Here is a 20,296-nt window from a genome sequence, read left to right on the forward strand (position 1 = left end):
GAAAAGTTAAAGCAGTGGGTGGCAAAAGAAAGAAAGCAGCTGCGGAGGGAGAGGAAAGGAAATATTTCAGTGAGGAGAGAGTAAGAAGAAATAAGGAAGCAATTGGGGAAGTGAGAGCAAGAAAAAAATCAGAGGTGGAGGAGAAAAAGCAGGAAGGAAACTGCAAGGATAAGAAGAGCTGAAAAGGAAGGGGGGAAGGGAAATAAACTGCACTTGAGGGAGAGAGCAATTGAGTTGGAAGGTGAGGAAAGCGAAGCGTGAACAATTTTGCAAAGCAAGTAGCAATCTTGGAGACCTTTCTTGCCTTGTTAAAAGCTTGACCTCCAAAGCCTGACTGACCATTCAGAGATAGTGTAGATACTACATTGCCACTTGATTTTCTGTCCGGATCAGGACTGCCTTGTGGGTCAAGTGGTCTCGAAATGCCCAAAGGGCATAACAAATCGTCCGAAGCTCCAGGAAGTTGATGTGGTATAGAGATTCCTGAGCCGTCCACTGACCCTGCGTGTGGAGGTCACCCACATGTGACCTCCCAATCGTGGGGAGCGGCATCAGTGGTAAGCACTACCTGAGGCGGGGCAAGCTGAAAAGGGTTTGCCTGCTCCAGGTTGGAGAGATTCTCTCACCAGGACAGGGAGACCTGCAGAGGTGGTATGCCTCAAGGTCATGGGACGCCTGCTGCCATTGCAATATCCATTGCGCCCTGCGCATGCAGAGGCAGGCCAATGGGGTGGCATGGATAGACGCAGTCATGAGGCCCAAAAGATGAAGCAGCAAATAAGCAGAAACATGTTGATGGCTGTGGACCAAGCTTGCCAGCGATGATAGGGCAAGTGCCCAATTGCAGGGCAGAAATGCCTTGGCCCGAATTGTGTCCAGTCTGGCTCCCATTAAGTCCAGGTGGGGTGACAGGCAGATGTGGGACTTGGGGTATTTGATGACAAACCCCAGAGATTACAGCACTTGGATGGTCAGAAACGCCCCCTGTTGGAAGGTGCTTTTGACCAGTCAGTCATCCAAGTAGGGGAACTCACGTACCCCCTGACACCTGAGGTGCACCCCCACCACTACCAGGCACTAGGTGAAGACTGGAGGGGCTGAGGCCAGGCCAAACGGCAGCACCACATTTCTATTTATTTATTTATTTTATATACCAACATTTGATCTGAGATATCACATCGGTTTACATTCAGGTACTGTAGGTATTTCCCTATCCCCAGAGGGCTTACAATCTAAGTTTGTACCTGAAGCAATGGAGGGTAAAGTGACTTGACCAAGATCACAAGGAGTGACAGCGGGACTCGAACCCTGGTCTCCTGGTTCGTAGCCCACTGCTCTAACCACTAGGCTATTCCTGTGACCGGGGAAGATCGTAATGTGGGCATAAGCACCCTTCAGGTCGAGGGAGCACAGCCAGTCTCCTCTTCTGAGGAGTGGGATCAGGGTGCCCAGAGAAACCATTTTGAACTTTTCCCTCTGAAGGAATTTGTTCAAGGCTCTGAGGTTGAAAATAGGGCGTAGGCTACCAGTTCTCTTTGGTATCAAGAAATACCTTCAATAGAACCCTCGGCCCTGCTTGTGGAAGGGAACGGGTTCTACCACTCCTGCCATCAGAAGGGCGGAGAGCTCAGTCACAAGTATTTCCTGTGGAGCGAATGAAACCCATGATGGACATGGAGGATGGTCCTCAGGGATGTCCCTGAAATTTAGCTGACACCTTTGGCAGATGTTTGTGAGAAACCACTGGTCAGACATCATGAGGGACCAGCAGTGGGCAAAGTGAAGCAGCCTGCCCCTAACCGGAGGGCAAGATGCCAGGGTTACGATGAACTGACTCATGCTCCCTCGCTCCCAGTCAAAACCTCGTGGTGGGGCTCTGCTGGGGGGGGGGGGGGCTGGCTGAGGCCTGGGGGTCCACTGCTGGCGGGAACGACCCCTGGAACCAGTGTCAGGTGTGCGAGCCCGTAGTATTTCCTTTGACGAAAGAAGGATTTTCTCGAGCCTTGTTGCAAGGACTTCCTGAGGATGGTGGATCAGAAGTGCTAGCCAACAGCTGTCGAAGGGTCTCATGGTGATCCTTCAATTGGGCTACCGCATCCCTGACCTTATCCCCGAAGAGATTCTCTCCTGTGCAGGGCAGATCAGCCAGCTTTTCCTGGACTTCTGGCCAGAGGTCCAAGGTGCGGAGCCAGGCCATCCTGCAGGCTCCAATGCCCACTGCCGCCACTCTTGCCGCTGTCTCAGAAACATCGTAGGTGGACCTCGCCTTTTGTTTTCCTGCTTCCAGAATCTGCTGTATTATTGTCGAGAACACATCTTGTTGCTCTTGTGGCAGATGTTCCAACAGCTCCTGGACTTGCTTCCACAGGTTCTGGTTATACTGGGTCATATATAATTGGGAGGAGGCAAAACGGGTGATGAGCATAGTGCCCTGATACATCTTTCTACATACATCATCCAGCGGCCTGTGATCCTGGCTTGGAGGGGCAGAGGCGTGAGTGCAGGAGTACTTGGCTTTTTTTGAGAGAGGACTCCACCACAACCGATTGGTGAGGGAGGTGGCGCCTCTCAAATCCCAAAGCCTGTTGAACCAGGTAGACTGCATCTGCCTTCCTGTTAACAGGAGAAACGGACACCAGATGTTCCCAAATCCTAAGCAGAAGTTCCTCAAAGATATCATGGACTGGGACAGCCACTATCTCTTTCAGGACATCAATGAACTGGAGGACTTCCAGCATCTTATGTCAAGCATCCTCTTCTGTGAGGAGCTGACACGGGATGGCTTCAGCCATGGCTCGGACAAAGCCTGCAAAGGAAAGATCCTCCGGGGGGAGACCTATGCCTCTCATCTGGCGGAGAAGGCTCTGAAAGGAGATCATCGAAGTCCTCAGAAGAAGACTCCGAGGTATCATCTCCCCAGAGGTCATACGGGACCTCTTCCTCACTAAGGTCTCTTGAGGGCCTGCGTGGATGGGCCCTGTCCAAGTTCCTTGGTCTGGGCACCGATGGCCTCGAGGGCGGCAAAGGCACTGAAGGCACCAAGGTTCCCAATGGCCCAGAAACAGTATTGGGGAACTCTGGTCGTGGGACAAGAGGACCCTAAGGCTTCGGTAGCCGCAGCAAATATTTCTCCTCGGAGGACTCAATAATGGGAATCACTCCCGGAGGAGGGCATCAGTGGCTGCTAGGGAACTGATGGTCCTCCAGGCACCGATTGCATCGGAACGTTTCCGAGTAGGACGTCCGGATGCTCTAGCAGGGGCGCCAAAAGAGATGGCGCAGGCTCCAGCACCGGTATGGGGGCTGTTCAATACCCCACAGGGCTCGGAGCACTGCCATCTGAAACCTGAAGTCCAGCTCCTCCTAGAAGTCCAGTGAAGTTAGGACTGATGGAGGAGGAGGAGGAGGATGGCGCATCACCAGAGCCTCCTCGGAGCCCCGAGGCGTTTATGTGCCCAGTACCAATATCAGGGACGCCTAGGACTCCCAGGTCTGATAGAGGATGATGCCTCCCTCCCCACGGAGTTGTTTTGGTGGTGGCATGGCTGCCGATGCCGCATCGGTTCTGAGGCCGTGCGTCAACTGTGACCGGTGATGGTGTTTGCGGCAGTGCTTGGCTCGGTCTTTCCCCAGTGCCAAGGAAGTTGAAGAATGCGACAAATTTGGAGACGGCCTTTCTCCGGGGGAGTGGAAAGGGACGGTGTATTCAACAGTTCCCCTCAGCCTCTAGGAGTTGATGCCCCCAATGCCAGAGTGGATGGATCAGACATTTTGGATCCAAAAAGCTTCTCCATCTTATCCCATTGGGCACGACAGCCCTTGGGGTCATCTGATCACACAGATGGCACCTGTGGACATCGTGCGACATCCCCAGGCAGAGGATACAAACCTCATGTGGATCAGTAATAGACATGGTCCGCGGGTACTGGGGGCACGGTCGAAAACCGGGCGCCTTTTAAAAACAGTTGGTGAGTGGTCAATGGCCAGTGGCCACCAAGGAGCGACATGCTGGGAATCGACCGCAACAAAGAGGAAAAAAAGTACCTACCATATCACCATATCGCCGCTAAGACCGAACTACTATTCATCTCCTCCAACCAAGACAACCATCCTCCACAGACCCACCACAACTACCTGCTCACCCACACGCAAGTAGGAGATCTGGGGGTAATTCTCGATAACCGCCTTAATCTAAAGAACATGATCAACACTATAACCAAAGATTGCTTCCACAGACTACAGGTGTTGAAAAGACTCAAACCTCTCCTATATTTCCACGACTTCAGGACAGTTCTTCAATCCTTGATATTTGCTAAAATAGACTATTGCAGCGCTCTACTCATAGGCCTACCCAGCTCAACTACCAAGCCTCTACAGATGATACAGAACGCCGCGGCCAGAATTTTGACCAACACCAACCGGAGAGAACATATTACTCCCATTCTCCGAAACCTACACTGGTTACCGGTCAACCACAGAGTCCTTTCACAAATCACTTACCCTGATACACAAGTCCATCCATAACCACCTTCACCTCAACCTGGAAATCCCTTTCAAACTCCATACTTCCAACAGACCGATTAGAGAAATCTACAAAGGAGTGCTACAAGCCCCTCCAACCAAAGCCACCCGCCTCACCTCGACCAGGGACCGAGCTTTTTCAATAGCAGGCCCAGCCATCTGGAATAACCTCTCCGCAGATCTCAGGTTGGAACCTTGCCTCCTAACATTTAAGAAAAAACTTAAGACTTGGCTGTGTCGACAAGCCTTCCCGGATCCTTCGGATACACATTAGATGATCAACCTGTTCATGAACTATGGAACCGTGCTCCTCCTCTATTTACTGCATATACATTAGTATCTTCGCTATTAATCTAACTAGCACTAGCCTGGACTCCATCATGACTCTCTTGTTCTTAGGTTACTGCCCTCCTCGGCCCTTTATCTTCCAGCTGTCCAAGCTTATAGTCCCTGTTTTAATGTAACTTCTGTTTCCTTTTGATTATAAAAAAAGTTGTTCCGTTCTGTTACAGTTCTCTATCCCCGTTCGATGTAAACCGATCTGATATGGTATTTAACCATGAAGGTCGGTATAGAAAAATGCTAAATAAATAAATAAGACGGCACCGACCAGAGAAGAGGGACCAGACACAGGAAAAAAGTAAAAAAAAAACGACCGGGAACACTTCTTTTAGAAAAAAAGGATGAGAAGAGCTCCAGAACAGAGAGGCAACTACTTCATGGAAAAAAAGAGACTGAAGAGGGACCCCGCATGCGGACAGTGGTATGCTGGGCATGCTCAATGTGCCAGTCAAAGTTCTAGAAACTTTGACAAACATTTTTTTGTTTGCTGGGCTCCATCTGATGTCGTCATCCATCTGCGAGGACTACCATCCTGCTTGTCCTAGGAGAACATTGAGGTCCTCACAAAGAGGTTTACTGGAGGTCCCTTTGCCTCATAATGCCCAGCTTGCTGAAACTCATGAGAGGGCTTTCTCTGTAGCTGCCCCCAAAATATGGAATGCATTGCCAGTGGATTTGTTGTTAACACCTTGTGCAAATGCTGAATATTGGAGTTGTCTGGCAAAGTTAGCCAGATAACTTTGTTCTGCCCCAGAACACCCCCAGCCCGCTTCTGATTTATTTGGCTAAAAGGTGAATTTTCATAGCTGGATGCGCATGTCCACCCAATTTTATAAGGCGGTCAGATGTGCACACAAATGCCGATGTGCAAATATCTCCCAACAGACAAAAAAAGGGGCGGAATGTAGGCAAGGCATGGCCAAGTGATGTGCGTCCAGGTAGCTATGTGCCTGGACACGCATCCAGGTCCAGTGCCACGTAACTTTACTTCTGCTATGGATGAGGTGTAAGCTTGAATTATCAAATTTACAGGTATCTAGGAAATGCTTGAGGGGTCTGGGTTAACTGGGGCGAGTGCAGACTAATGAACCAGGGGATTGTGGAGGACTTAGTTGAATACTGGGCTAACTGGTAGATGAACTGGTGAAACTGGTCACTAGTTGGACAAGCATCGGTTATAAAATACCCTCACTTGCGTGTCCGTAAGCAGACTTACGCTGCTGGGTGCGCAAAAGCTTAAAATGTATGCACGTTATAAAACTGCCACATATCTGGGTGCATGCTGACTCACACTGGTAATGTGCACCCACGTGCCTGTTTGAAAGTTACTGTCTATACTTTTAGTCAACTAATAACGTAGCTGAATAAGTCAGGAGTGGTCAAATGGTTAGGAAATTTAAATCCCCAGGGTTTATCTGGCTAAGTTCCAATTTAGCTGGATAAACCCATTTGAATATGGAGTCCCTACTGTATACAGTATATTAAGATTGCTTTTATATACATTATAGGTTAGTAGTAATTTAACTTCCAAAGCTAATCAGCCCAATGCTTACAAAATATTTTAAAAGGATTCAAATTTACAGGAATTATTTTCCCGAGAGCTTCCATTGATCCTCTGTGTTTCAAATTAATAGAATCTGGCAGCAACTAAGGCTGCAGCACCAAAAGCTTTTAGTCACCAACAGATTTCCCCAATTTTATTACCTTTCTCTCTCAGATTTGTCACTGCAGTGACAGCCACTGGCTAAGAAGTCATAGACTACTCCCTTTGGAACCCTGTGACCAGCCAGAACATCTTGAGAACTGTGAATGCTGCCTCTGCAGGAGGTTTATCCTGTAAGTGGCAGGCTTAACTAACTTAACCCAGATGTCCTGCATACTCCTGCTGAGCCAGTGGGTCAATCCATGATATACATTTAAAATTTCTGAATAAACACCTCAATCCTTTTCTTGCCATCAGCATTATTGTTCAGTATTATGCCTTATACAATTTTTAAGGACTGATGCTGTAACAGTACAGCTGGTATTGGTGTGAGGAGCACTGTTTATTATTATAAGATGAATTTGCCTCCTTTTTTCTATATTGGTGGATTCATTTCCAGTTTCTATATATTATCAAACAATCTTAATTCAGCTAAATATAATTTATCAGGTCATAAAAGCACATATGCCAATTTATTTAAGTAAGGAGGGCCTAATATAGGATTTATTATGTACATGAAAACCTTGATAGTCAATCTTCCTGGTCAGTTCAGGATTTGTAAATATGGGATAGGCAGTTTTCAAAAGATTTTATAAGGATAACTAAAAAGATTCCTTGGGTAGAACTAGGGGCTGAAAATTACCTTTTTTCTCTGTGGATAAAATTACCTGTGCCACAAAGGGGCAGGGCAGATGATAGGCAGACAAAGCAAGGGATTTCATTTTTAAATTTTCGCATATGATTCACAGCATGGATTTTGCATCTGGTGCCAAAAAAGTGGTGAGTACTGAAATCCCCTCTATACTACAGGCCCATTAATTTTTAAAGGGAAACTCCCTGGATAATTTCCCTTTGAAAATTTGCTTGCAGGCCTGCATACATTTTAAAAATTACCCCCATAATGTCCCTGACTGATCAAAATTTTCTGACTTCATTTAAGCTATTAATTCTCAAGCATAAATGAAAGTACTATTAATGACAAATACCTGCATATAGCCAACTCCTTAGACTCATCCCTTATTATTTTAGGTTTCTTAATAGATGGAGAATTTTCTGGTTTTAACGAATTAACAGAGATACTTTCATCCGTCTTCCTCCTCTTGGTTTCTTTTCCTCCTTTTTTAATAGAGCTGCTGGCAACTGGAGATTCCTCATCTTCAGTGTCACCTGTAAAGGAGAGTTTTCTGCCTCTCTTTTGCTCATTACTTTTTTTCCCTTTGATGTGGATTTTTTTGAGTTTCAGGGCTTGACCACTTGCCTAAAATAGAATGAACCCAAATGTTATTGAAACAAAACACATATGGTGTAATTATATAGGAATAAAAATAAAAAGCTTTTTCATAGAAAATATATAATCATTTGGCCTGCAACAGAGTATGACTAGTCCTCTTTCAATACATCTAAGAGCCTGAGCAGTATTCCACAATGTGTACTTTTAGCTGCATTTAAAGGGGATGTTCTTGGGGGCATGTTTGGGTTGGGGGATAATAATGTGCATAGATTGCATTTTCAAATATACAAATGTGTTTTTGTCCATGAAAACAGCATCCTTATTATAAGCGGGTATAACCATTGACAGGTACTTTGTACCAGCAGCAAGTTTCAAAGCAAAAGTACAAATATACTTTCTTCATTGGAAATTGATGCAAAGCTTGCAGATAAAAAGTACTTTGTCCCAATGAGACAATTTTAAAATTGCTTCCTTAAGTTTTACTGCCATAAATTCTCTCACTCTACATGAAAAACTGGCCCCTAAACCATCACTAATAACTCACCTCGAGCTATTAGATGGCCTTCCTATAGAGATATAAATACTTTATTAGGAAGGCTTTGTAGATAGTCTCTTTCTCTCTCTCTCTGCAAGATGAGAACTAGGAATTATCACGGGGCGCAAAAAGTGTACCGCACCACACGATACTACCAATGCAAATCGGTATGTTATCGCATGGTGCAGTAATTTTAAAATTACCCTAACCTTGCCCCTTTTTCTTATCGCAGGCGTTATCCATGCGTTAATGCATTTTGATGAATCTAGGGTTAGCCTGATAAGTAGGACTTATCCAGATAAGTAGTGACAGAGCTGCTACTTTGCCAAATAATTCAGTACAATATCTATTCACGCATTTTTTCTTTTTACATACACATCCTTGTTACAGGAAACATTTGCACGTATTTTATAACCTGTGCAACATTGGACATCCTGAATGGCTTTATTTCTATGGCATAGTAAATGTAAAGTTCTATGGTGATGATAAAAGGGTAATAAAAATTGGCTTTATTAAACTGCCCTATAAATATTGGAGTCGTGGATGTGTACTGGAGGCATCCCGTCTCATGTATTTTAGCCAGACCGTCAAATAGTGGCAAAAGCTTCTTTGTTTAAAAACTATTAAAACACTTGCGTCGTGGGTTGACTGACATGCCTAACAATATCGTGTGGTGATATAGTTGCAGTTGAATAAAGAAATGCTATGTAAATATCCTTTTATTACATTTATGGATTCTTTGCCTGATACTTTTAATGATTCCAACCAATAAAGTAAACATGTTTATAGTAGATGATTTGATGAATTCTGCTTGTAAAAGTGATGAAATTGAGAAAGCCTTTACCCAGTACGTGCATCACAGAAATCTTAGTATTATATATATTGTACAAAATGTTTTCTGTCAAGGTAAAACAAGCAGAACTATAGCTTTAAATACCAAATATATGTTACTCTATAAGAATCCTAGAGGTAAGTTGCAAATCACTGTTTTAGCCAGAGATGTACCCCAGTAAGTCAAACTTCTTTTTAGAAGCCTTTGAGGATGTCACCAGAAAACTATACGGATATCTCATCATGGATTTAAATGTTATGACAACAATGGAGAATTCAAATGCCCCAGTTACTACTTATGGAAAAACATTTTGCACATCGCCAACACAAGAGGAAAAGGATTTTAGATACTTGGTACCCATACCTGGTGTCTGTCTCCTAAGATGCACAGTTCTATTGTCAATTCTCTATATCTATATTGATTACCTTTGTTTAGTTTTTTTTTAGGTGGGGTGGGGGGGGGGGGGTGTTATACTCAATGAGAAAACATTGTGGACTTATGGTTTTGATATTATTTGCAAGTATCAGTTAAGGTATTTGAAACTGTACACAAGTATTTTCTGGATTTGTCATGATACGTTACTGATGTCTGCTGTTCTCTTGCTTGATAATAATAAAAAGATTTTTCATAAATGTTATGATAATGGAGGTTTACAGACTGAGGAGAAATATCTTTCCACCAGACTGGACCATGGTATACTCTGAAAAAACACATGCCCCATTATAACCTTCTACTCAAATCTTCAAAAAACACCTCAAACCTGGCTCTTCCTAAAAGCCTTCCCACCAGAAACTTAGCCCCCTTGCCCAGGCCTCCACCCCTGTTCAGAAATGAATCTTCCCCAGTCCGCCATCAACCACCCATGTGGGTCCCCTTGTAAAGTAACTGTACATATTTAATCCTCTATGCCACCCCATCCCTCTCTCTATCTTCTCCAAATCACATTTTAAATGTTATTTCTCAAAGTTACTATGTAAATTAACCTTTCAAAGTTACTATGTAAATTTATCTTTCTAAATTATTATTTAAGTTACAATGTTACAACGTAAAATAAGCAGCTTCTGCTTATTTCTGTTCAGTTACATGTAAACCGATGTGATATCTCGATCGAATGTCGGTATATAAAAACAAACAAATAAATAAATAAAATAAATAAGAAATGAATATGTATTCTCCCCCCTCATATAGATGTTTTATATGTCTCAGACATCGTGTCTGCTCGTGCAAAGCGGAACCTGACCCTTTTAGTTCAAGCCTCTCTGCAACAGAGAAAAGCTATCCTAAATACAGCTTCTAATGATTTAGTGGGGGCCACAGTGGAGATTGCGTTAAACACTCAAAGGTAATATTCCTTTATAAAAACAGCAGATAAGCGACTTGAAAAGGAAACGTCAAGCCATATGGTAAAGGTTGTTCTCAGGACTCTGTGTCTGCAATTGAGTTGGATAAGACCCTCCCCCTGATTGGCTTACTAAGATAAAACTTTTTACTTTGCTGGACACAAGAAACTTTAGCGCTTCCTGTCTCCTGGTTAAGCACAGCCCAAAGTATCAGATTGACCCCTGGGATAGCTCACTTTCAGGTTTCAATATTAATTCTGCCCCTTACAAACAAAACAAGGCACAAACTTTGGCAAACAAACAGCTCTGTCACATTAAAGCACAAGTTAATAAAATAAAATTGCACTTAGATTCAGCAGAGGTTCTGATTCCTTAGAATCCCAGCTCCCAAAGACTTTTTCTCAGTTTGCCAGCAAATACTATGGCTGAGCAAACATCCAATTAGCCCCACCTCGACTGGTTAGAACTAGCACACTTTCAGGTTTCAGGTATTACCTATAGAAATGGCTTTTAATTACCCTCCAATGAATATGTGAGGCATTCTAAAAAGGAAATTTATCACAAATACATTTTAATATTGAGCAAAAATGACAAGAGAAATGAAAAATCAAAGAAACACGTGTGTGATACACTATAATTGGGGGAAAGCAATTATGATACTGCCTGTAAACAGCAAGCTTATTTAAAAAAGGAAACATTTTCTTTTGAAAATATAGTCAGTATGCCAGTCTCTATTTACAGAGTTTCCCCTTTGTAAATGCAGCCAGCATAGAAACATAGAAATGACAGCAGAAAAAGACCAATCGGCCCATCCAGTCTGCCCAGCAAGCTCCCACACTTATTTTCCCATATTTATCTGTTTCACCAACCACCAAGTTCAGGGCCCTTGGGTCCTTGTTGGTAACAGGATTCAAATTTCCTGCCACCCCCTGCCATTGTTGCAAAGAGTAATGTTGGAGTTGCATCAAAGGTGAGCATAAGGCTTAATGGTTACGGGTAGTAACCGCCGCATCAAGTAAGTTACCCCAATGCTTGTTTACCCAGACTGCATAGATCCATGCCTTGTTGAATGTTGTCTGAATGTAAATCCTCTTTTCCACATTTCTCCCTGCCGTTGAAGCAGAGAGCAATGCTGTATATGCATTCAAAGTGAAGTATCAGGCTTAATTGGTTTAGGGTAGTAACCATCGCAATAAGCAAGCTACCCCCATGCTTATTTGTTTACCCAGACTGTGTAGTTCAGTCCTTGTTGGTTGTTGACTGAATACAAATCCTCTTTTCCACATTTCCCCTTGCCGTTGAAGCAGAGAGCAATGTTGGAGTTGCATTAACCGTGTGAAGGCTTTTTGAGTAAGGGTAGTAATTACCAGATAGTAGCCTCCATTCCAGCAAGCCACCCCCATGGCTCTTCTCTTCATTCCCATCCACTAGCCTTTATGGATCCACAGTGTTTATTCCATGCCCCTTTGAAATCCTTCACAGTTTTGGTCTTCACCACTTCCTCTGGAAGGGCATTCCAGTCATCCACCACCCTCTCCATGAAAAAATACTTCCTGACATTGGTTCTGAGTCTTCCTCCCTGGACTTTCAAATCGTGACCCTTGTTCTACTGATTTTTTTCCAACAGAAAAGGTTTGTTGTTCACCATGGATCATTAAAACCTTTCAAGAATCTGAAAGTCTGTATCATATCACCCCTGCTCCTCCTCTCAAACAGGGTATACATATTTAGGTTCTTCAATCTCTCCTCATAAGTCATTTTATGAAGACCATCTACCTTTTTGGTCGCCCTTCTCTGGACTGCCTCCATCCTGTCTCTGTCCTTTGGAGATACAGTCTCCAGAACTGAGTACAGTACTTCAGTTGAGGCCTCACCAAGGCCCTGTACAAGGGGATCATCACTTCCTCTCTCTTACTAGATATTCCTCTCTCTATGCAGCCCAGCATTCTTCTGGCCTTAGCTATCGCCTTGTCACATTGTTTCGCCGACTTCAGATCGTTATCACCCCAGGGTCTCTCTCCTGCTCCGTGCACATCAGCCCTTCACCCCCCATCAAATACAGTTCTTTCGGATTTCCACAACCCAGATGCACAACTCTGCAGTTCTTGGCATTGAATCTCAGCTGCCATATCTTCGACCATTCTTCCAGCTTCCTTAAATCCCATCTCATTCTCTCCACTCCTTCCGGCGTGTCCACTCTGTTGCAGATCTTAGTATCATCCGCAAAAAGACAAACCTTACCTTCTATCCTGTCCGCAATGTCACTCACAAAGATATTGAACAGGACCGGTCCCAACACCGATCCTTGCGGCACTCCGCTTAACACCGCTCTCTCTTCAGAGTAAGTTCCATTTACCATCACACATTGTCTTCTGTCCGTCAACCAGTTTGCAATCCAGGCCACCACCTTGGCACTCACTCCTAAGCTTCTCATTTTATGCACAAGTCTTGTGTGAAGGACTGTATCAAAAGCTTTGCTGAAATCCAAGAGGTTGACATCGAGCGCTCTTCCTCTATCCAATTCCCTAGTCACCCAATCAAAAAAGTCAATCAGATTTGTCTGTCAGGATCTTCCCATGGTGAATCCATGCTGCCTCTGGTCCAGCAATTCTTCTCACTGTAGATAGTTCATTATTCTTTCTTTCAGCAGCGACTCTATTACTTTTCCCACCACCGGGGTGAGGCTAACCGGCTATAGTTTCCAGCCTCCTCTCTGCTCCCACTCTTGTGAAGCGGGACCACTACCGCTATTCTCTACTCACTCGGCACCACTCCCGTTTCTAGGGATCTACTGAACAGGTCACGCAGCAGACCCGCCAGCACATCTCTGAGCTCCCTCAGTATCCTGGGATGAACCTCATCAGGCCCCATGGCTTTGTCCACTTTCAGTTTTCCTAGCTCTTTCCATACATTCTCTTCTGTAAACGGAGTTTCATCTACTCCACTCCCCTCTAGTTTCTTGTTAACTAGCGACGATTCTTCTCCAGGGTCCTCTTTAGTGAACACCAAACTGAAGTATTTGTTTAATATTTCTGCCATTTCTTCATCTCTCTCCACACATTGATCCTTTTCACCTTTCAATTTCACTATACATCTTTGGACTTTTCTCCTTTCTCTGATGTATCTGAAAAATGTTTTGTCACCTCGCTTTACCTCTTTGGTAATCCTTTCTTCCTCTTGACTTTTTGCTGTCTTGATTACTTTCTTCGTCTCCCTCAGTTCCACCAGATATTCTTCTTTGTGATCCCTCCCTTTGGGATCCTTTATATTTCTTTTTGTATTATTTTTTATGGCATCCAACAGCATTATGCAAATACATATTATAACATGCTAACAATGTGTTATCTAATACATAAAGATGAAACCTCTAAACAACTTAGTGATTTACGGAATCTCATGATTGGGATACAGCAATACCGTATATTAAGGAAGGACAGAGAGGACAGGAAAGAAGGAGGAGTGGCTCTTTATGTCAGAAGCAATATCCAAGCATCTGAGCTGCAAGGATAGGTTTCATTTTTCTCTTGCTTTTCTTTACTTTTCTAACATATAGATTAGTTGCTTTGGTAATTGCTCCTTTTAGTTTGGCCCACTGTTGTTCCACATCCCTCTTGTGCTCCCAGCCTTCTAATTCTTCCCCATTTCAACAAAGTCCGTGTTTTTGAACTGCAAAACTCGGGTCTTCGTGTGACATCTCCGTATCCTGTTTGTGATATGAAACCATACTGTTTGATGATCACTGGTGCTAAGGTGGGCACCCACCTGGACATTAGAGAAATTATCTCCGTTAGTGAGCACTAAATAGAATATAGCTCGCTCCCTCCCTCGTGTTTTCCATTACCATTTGTTTGAACAGAGCCCCTTGCAGGGCATCCACCACCGTAGTAACTGCCGTAGGAAGCAAGCATGGGTGTAGCTTGCTTGCTACGGCGGTTACTACCCGAATCAATTAAGCCTGATACTTCACTTTCAATACATATCTAGAGAAGCTCTCTGCTTCAACGGCAGGGGGAAAATGAAGAAAAGTGGATTTATATTCATATAACAACCAACAAGGACTGAATTGCACAGGCTGGGTAACAAATAAGCATGGGAGTAGCTTGCTTATTGTGGCGGTTACTACCCCTAACCAATTAAGCTAGATACTTCACTTAGAAGCAGTCAAGCACCGCTCTCTCCATTAATGGCAGGGGTGGAAGGGAAATAGAACCAAAAAGGTTACATTAATGGTGGGGGTGGAAGGGAAATAGAAACAAAAGGTTACATTAATACTTCACTCAGAAGCAATTCCAGCACTGCTCTCTACATTAATGGCGGGAGTGGAAGGGAAATAGAACCAAAAGGTTACTAAAGACCAAGAGTAACAGATAAGTATGAGAGAGAAAAAAAAAAGTGTGGAAGCTTGCTGGGCAGACTAGATGGGCCATTTGGTCTTCTTCTGCCGTCATTTCTATGTTACTATCTCTCTACTACTATTATATTCTGCAGAAGGGATTCTCTAATCTACATCCGGCAGATTAAAATCTCCAACAATCACCACTTCTCCCTTCTTTCCCATCTTTTAGATGTCTTCAACTAGATCTCTCAAGTTCTTCCATTGGATTTGGAGGCCTGTAAACCACTCCAATAAAAATGGATGCCCCATCATCTCTTTTTTAGGTCGGCCCATAGTGCTTCTTCTTTGCCCCATCTTCTTTGCAGCTCAGATGCTTGGATATTGTTTTTGACATAAAGAGCCACTCCTCCCCCTTTTCTGTCCTCTCTGTCCTTCCTTAACAAGTTATAGCCCGGTATGGCAGTATCCCAATCATGAGATTCCGTGAACCACGTCTCTGTGACAGCAACAATGTCCAAGTCCGCCTCCACCATTAGGGCTTGCAGATCTTGGATTTTATTGCCCAAACTGTGAGCATTTGTGCTCATAGCTTTCCAGCTTTTCTCTTTCAGGTTACTGCTTTTCTTGGATTCGTTTTGTGACTTATTTAACTGAGTTTTGTTATCCACTTCATCCTTTTCCTTTGTATTTGGGGAGTGACATTCTAATTTCCTTCTGTCACCCCTGGCATCTAGTTTAAATGCCTTATGACATGGGATTTGAATTTATCTCTTAGGATCCTTTTTCCTGCCACAGACAGATGTAAGCCTGTCAAAGAGCTTTTTACTGTTCCATACACGGCCCCAGCCCCCAATATATCCAAAACTTTGTTCCTTACACCAGGATTTGACCCATATATTGAAGTTATTAATATGGCTTAGCCTCTCCTTCCCCTTTCCATGAACAGGTAACACTTCTGAAAAGGCATGTATTTGTACCTGCATGAAAACAGGTAAAAAATATGCATTTGAAGGTATACATGGAGATTTGGAAATATGTTTATTTATTTATTTTATTTAAAAACTTTTCTATACTGTCGCTAAGTTATATACCATCGCAACGGTTTACAAATAGGCACATCGACTAAGGTAAGTAAATGTAGGATATCGTACATTCTAACAGGTACCAATAAAGTTCGGTTACAATTTCATAAATAAAATCATTATTTGAGTAATGTTGGTCAAGTCCAGGTATATTATTGAGTTACTATCTCTTTGAGATATTACTTCTTAAATGTAGGATTGAGTAAATTCATTCTCATCTGCATTACCCTGTACTTTCATTCTCTACCCTCCACACTCTTTAGTGAAGGCTTTTTTAAAGAGCCATGTTTTTAAATTTTTCTTAAAAGTTTTGAGATTATTCTGTAATCTGAGTTCAGGGGGCATCGTGTTCCATAGTATGGGCCCAGCCAATGATAAAGCCCTTTCTCTCACTTGGATTAATTTTGCTGACTTTACTGAAGGGTCCCTCCTCTTTTTTCCCGTCAGTATTCTGGCTGCAGTATTTTCAAGTATCTGGAGTGGTCTTATCGATGTGCTTGGGAGTCCTAGTAAGAGTGCATTGCAGTAGTCCGTGCTGGAAAAGATAAGTGTTTGCAATACTGTTCTGAAGTGGGCAGGTGTGAGTAATGGTTTCAATCTTCTGAGGACCATAAGTTTTGCGTAGCCTTCTCTTACTTTTATAGATATGTGTTGCTTCAGGTTGATTTCTGGGTCCATTATTACTTCCAGATTCCTTACTTTTTCGGCTAGCTCAATTTTTTGGTTATTTCTTAGGGTTATCGGTGTTTGAATGATTTCAGTATGTTTTCTCTCAAGGTGAAGGAATTCAGTTTTGTCAATGTTGATAACCAGTTCCATTTGGTTTAGTAGTTGTTTAATTATGTCTAGGTACATGTTAGCTAGACTTAATGTTTTTTCAATTGTGTCGTCTATTGGTAGAATTAATTGAATGTCATCTGCGTAAATGTAATGTATTATCCCTAGGCCTGCCAGCAGATGACATAAGGGTAGCATATATATGTTAAAGAGGGTAGCAGACAGCGCTAAACCCTGAAGCACTCCTGTTTCAAGTTTAAATTTTTCTGATAATGTTTTTTTATCTGGACTTGAAAGAACCTGTTGTTTAGGTAGGATCTGAACCAGTTTATTGTTTTGTCACATAATCCAATTTCTTCAAATCTTTTTAGTAGTATTTTGTGGTTTACTGTATCAAAGGCTGCAGATAAGTCGAGTATTATAAGGATGTAATGTTTACTGTTATCAAAACCTCTTAGTATGTTGTCTGTTAGAGAGAGAAGTAATGTCTCAGTGCTGTAGTGTTTTCGGAAGCCGTGTTGTGAAGGGTACGGTATGTTATTATTGTCTAGGTGTTCAGCTAGCTGTTTCTTTACTGTTTTCTCTATTAATTTAGCTAATAATGGGAGGGTTGAGACCGGGCGGTAGTTAATGAGGATTAGTGGGTCACTGTTTTTCTTTTTGATGATTGGTTTAATGATTGCCCCTTTTAGTGTATCTGGCATTAATCCTTCAGTTATGGATAGGTTTATGATATTAGTTAGTGTTGGGGTTACTACATTGGTAATCTTTTTTTATCTCAGTTGTTGGTATTGTATCGATTTTGTGTGGAGCAGGGTTTATATTTTTTATCATTGATTCAACTTCTTGTTCTGATATTTCTATAAATGAGGACCATATGTTAACATCTTTTTTTTTGCATTACGATTGCTTGTTTGCTGTTTTTTGGGAGTTTGTTTCTTAGGTTTAATATTTTGTCACTAAAAAATTTAGCTAATTCATTGCATTTTGATTCAGGAAGACTTTGAGGTGATTCTTGTTTGTCATTTGTGAGATTCGTTACTATGGAGAATAAGGTTCTTGGGTTATTGGCAAACTTTTCTATTTTATTGGAATAGTATTCTTTTTTAGTATTAAGGATCAGTTGTTTGTAGAAAGCTAGATGTTTCCTGAATTTGGTTAGGTTTCAGTTGTTTTGTGTTTTCTCCAGTTTTTTTTCAAATTTTCTGAGCTTTCTTTTTGCATCTTTTATTTTTGCAATATGCCAGTGGTTATATTTTGTTTTGTTTCTTTGATAGTTATTGTTTTGATGGGGTTTATTTCATTGGCTTTTTTTTGGTTGAGTCTAACCAGAGTTCCGTAGCTGAGTTAATATCATTAAGTGTTATGTCTTTTAGTTCTTCTTCTAATTTGTCCTTTAGTTCATCGTTGTTATAGGGTGGTTGATATTTAAATTCTATGGGATTATGAGTTTGTATGGTCTGAGGATTGAGAATATTAATATTGGACTGAATAAGGAGGTGGTCAGACCAAGGAATTTGTGTGTAGCTTGTTGCTAAGTGTTCTAGATAGTTGCTATTTATGAATGTTAGATCTAATGAGTGTCTGGCTCTGTGTGTTGGTTTATCGGTTATTAGTGAAAACCCTAGTGCTGTCATGGCATCCATTAGTGTCTGGCATGTGTTAGAAAGGGGGTAGATGTCCATGTGTAGATTAAAGTCACCTAACACTATGGTAGGTTTAGAGGTGTTTAGATGTGTTGTCAGAAACTCGATTAGTGGTGACATATTTAGCTCTAGTAAACTGGGAGGGCAGTATATAAGGCATATTTGTATATTGTTAGTGTTGAAGATGGCAATTTCATGGTTAGGTGGAGGTATTATTGGGATTAGTTTACATTTAAAAGCTTTTTCGATAATTATTAGTAGGCCGCCTCCACGTTTATTTATCCTTGGGACTGAGAATACCTCATAATTTTTGTGTGCTATTTGATTTTTAAGACTACATCAGATTTTTTTAACCATGATTCAGTAATTGCAACGAAGTTGGGTTTATTGTCATACAGTAGGTCGGAGATGATTGGGAATTTTTTAGTGATTGATTGAGCATTTACTAAGATGAATGTTAACATTAGTAAGTTATTTAGAGTTAGGGTGTTTGATTTGGTGGTTCTTATTATCTGTACCATTATCTGTTTGCATGGGCTTTCACTCCTCCAATCAAACTCCAATCAAACTCCATCCCTTTTAAAGAGGATAAAAGTATGCATGCTGTGAGTGCTAGGAGGTTTTGAACATTGGTTTCCCTGGTTCTCAGCTACTTCTCCATTCTTTGATTCAATATAAGTTTCTTATCAAAGCTGCATTTCTTTTCTTGGTTGCTTGGGAAGTATATGATCTAATATTGTATATAACCATTCAAACTGCATAACCTTCCTTTGGAAAGATGTTAGGACCTTAAACAATATTTTCTCCCATTTGTATACAAGAAAAAAAATCTTTCTCACATTAAACAAAAGACGACTATGATCTGGGTTGTAGGTTTTTTTTACATTTACTCAGAACATATCTGTGAAGGTCTCCAGTTCTTTGGTAATCCATTATATTTAACACATCATTTTTTAGAATACAAATAAAGGTTGAAAATATGTAAACACACACAGAAAAATGTACTGGAACTCCAGACCTGCTCATGGAAAAGGCAAAAAAGGGAACAGCAAATGTTGCTTACCTGTAACAGGTGTTCTCACAGGACACAGGATGTTAGTCCTCACATATGGGTGACATCACAGGATGGAGCCCATTTACGGAACACTTTTGTCAAAGTTTCTAGAACTTTGACTGACACCTACTGGGCATGCCCAGCATGGCACTAATCCTGCAGCCAGCAGGGGTTCCCCTTCAGTCTTGTTTAAAGCTACAGGAAGTGCAAAAAAATAAAATAAGAAAACGTAATGAACCCAACACCGCGGGGTGGCGGGCGGGTTTCGTGAGAACTAACATCCTGCTGTCCTGTGAGAACACCTGTTACAGGTAAGCAACATTTGCTTTCTCACTGGACAAGCAGAGGATGGTAGTCCTCACATATGGGTGAGTACCGAGCTGACGATGTCCGAGAAATGCACCAAATGTACCCAAGATGTACAATAGGCACAAGGACTGGAGTGAAATTTGGTAGAGGGCATCCTGAACCCTAACGAGAAGGTGGAAGGGTGTTGGTATGTCAAATTGCGAAAAGGTTGCGTAAGACAGACTGGCCGAAGATGGAATCTTGTCTTCCGGCCTTGTCTAAGCAATAATGGGCTGTAAAGGTATGGAGAGAACTTCAGGTAGCAGTCCTGCAAATGTCAGGAAGCGGCACTGAGCGCAGGTGTGCTACTGAAGTTGCCATGGCCCTCACAGAGTGTGCTTTAACATGATCTTGAAGTGGAATGCCTGCTTGCTGATAGCAAAAGGATATGCAGTCCGCTAACCAGGAGGAGAGAGTCTGCTTACCCACAGGCTGCCCCAATTTGATGGAATGGAAAGAGACAAACAATTGAGTGCTTTTCCTGTGGGCAGCTGTATGGTCTAGATAGAATGCTAGAGCAGGTTTACAGTCAAGGGTATGTAGAGCGTGT

The 20,296-nt window shown here is 42.4% G+C and overlaps 1 protein-coding gene across 16 annotated transcripts in view; it reads right to left on the reverse strand.

Annotated features, from left to right (window-relative positions):
- Window positions 1–20,296, reverse strand: part of BAZ2B (bromodomain adjacent to zinc finger domain 2B) — a 1,147,511-nt gene that overhangs the window by 36,677 nt on the left and 1,090,538 nt on the right. For all 16 annotated transcript variants that reach the window (XM_029605562.1, XM_029605561.1, XM_029605560.1 and 13 more), the window contains one exon: window positions 7,552–7,823. In XM_029605562.1, the coding sequence (XP_029461422.1) occupies window positions 7,552–7,823 (272 nt within the window). The remainder of the gene's footprint in view (window positions 1–7,551; window positions 7,824–20,296) is intronic.

Source organism: Rhinatrema bivittatum, chromosome 6 (assembly GCF_901001135.1).
Source record: "Rhinatrema bivittatum chromosome 6, aRhiBiv1.1, whole genome shotgun sequence".
Classification (NCBI taxonomy): domain Eukaryota; kingdom Metazoa; phylum Chordata; class Amphibia; order Gymnophiona; family Rhinatrematidae; genus Rhinatrema; species Rhinatrema bivittatum.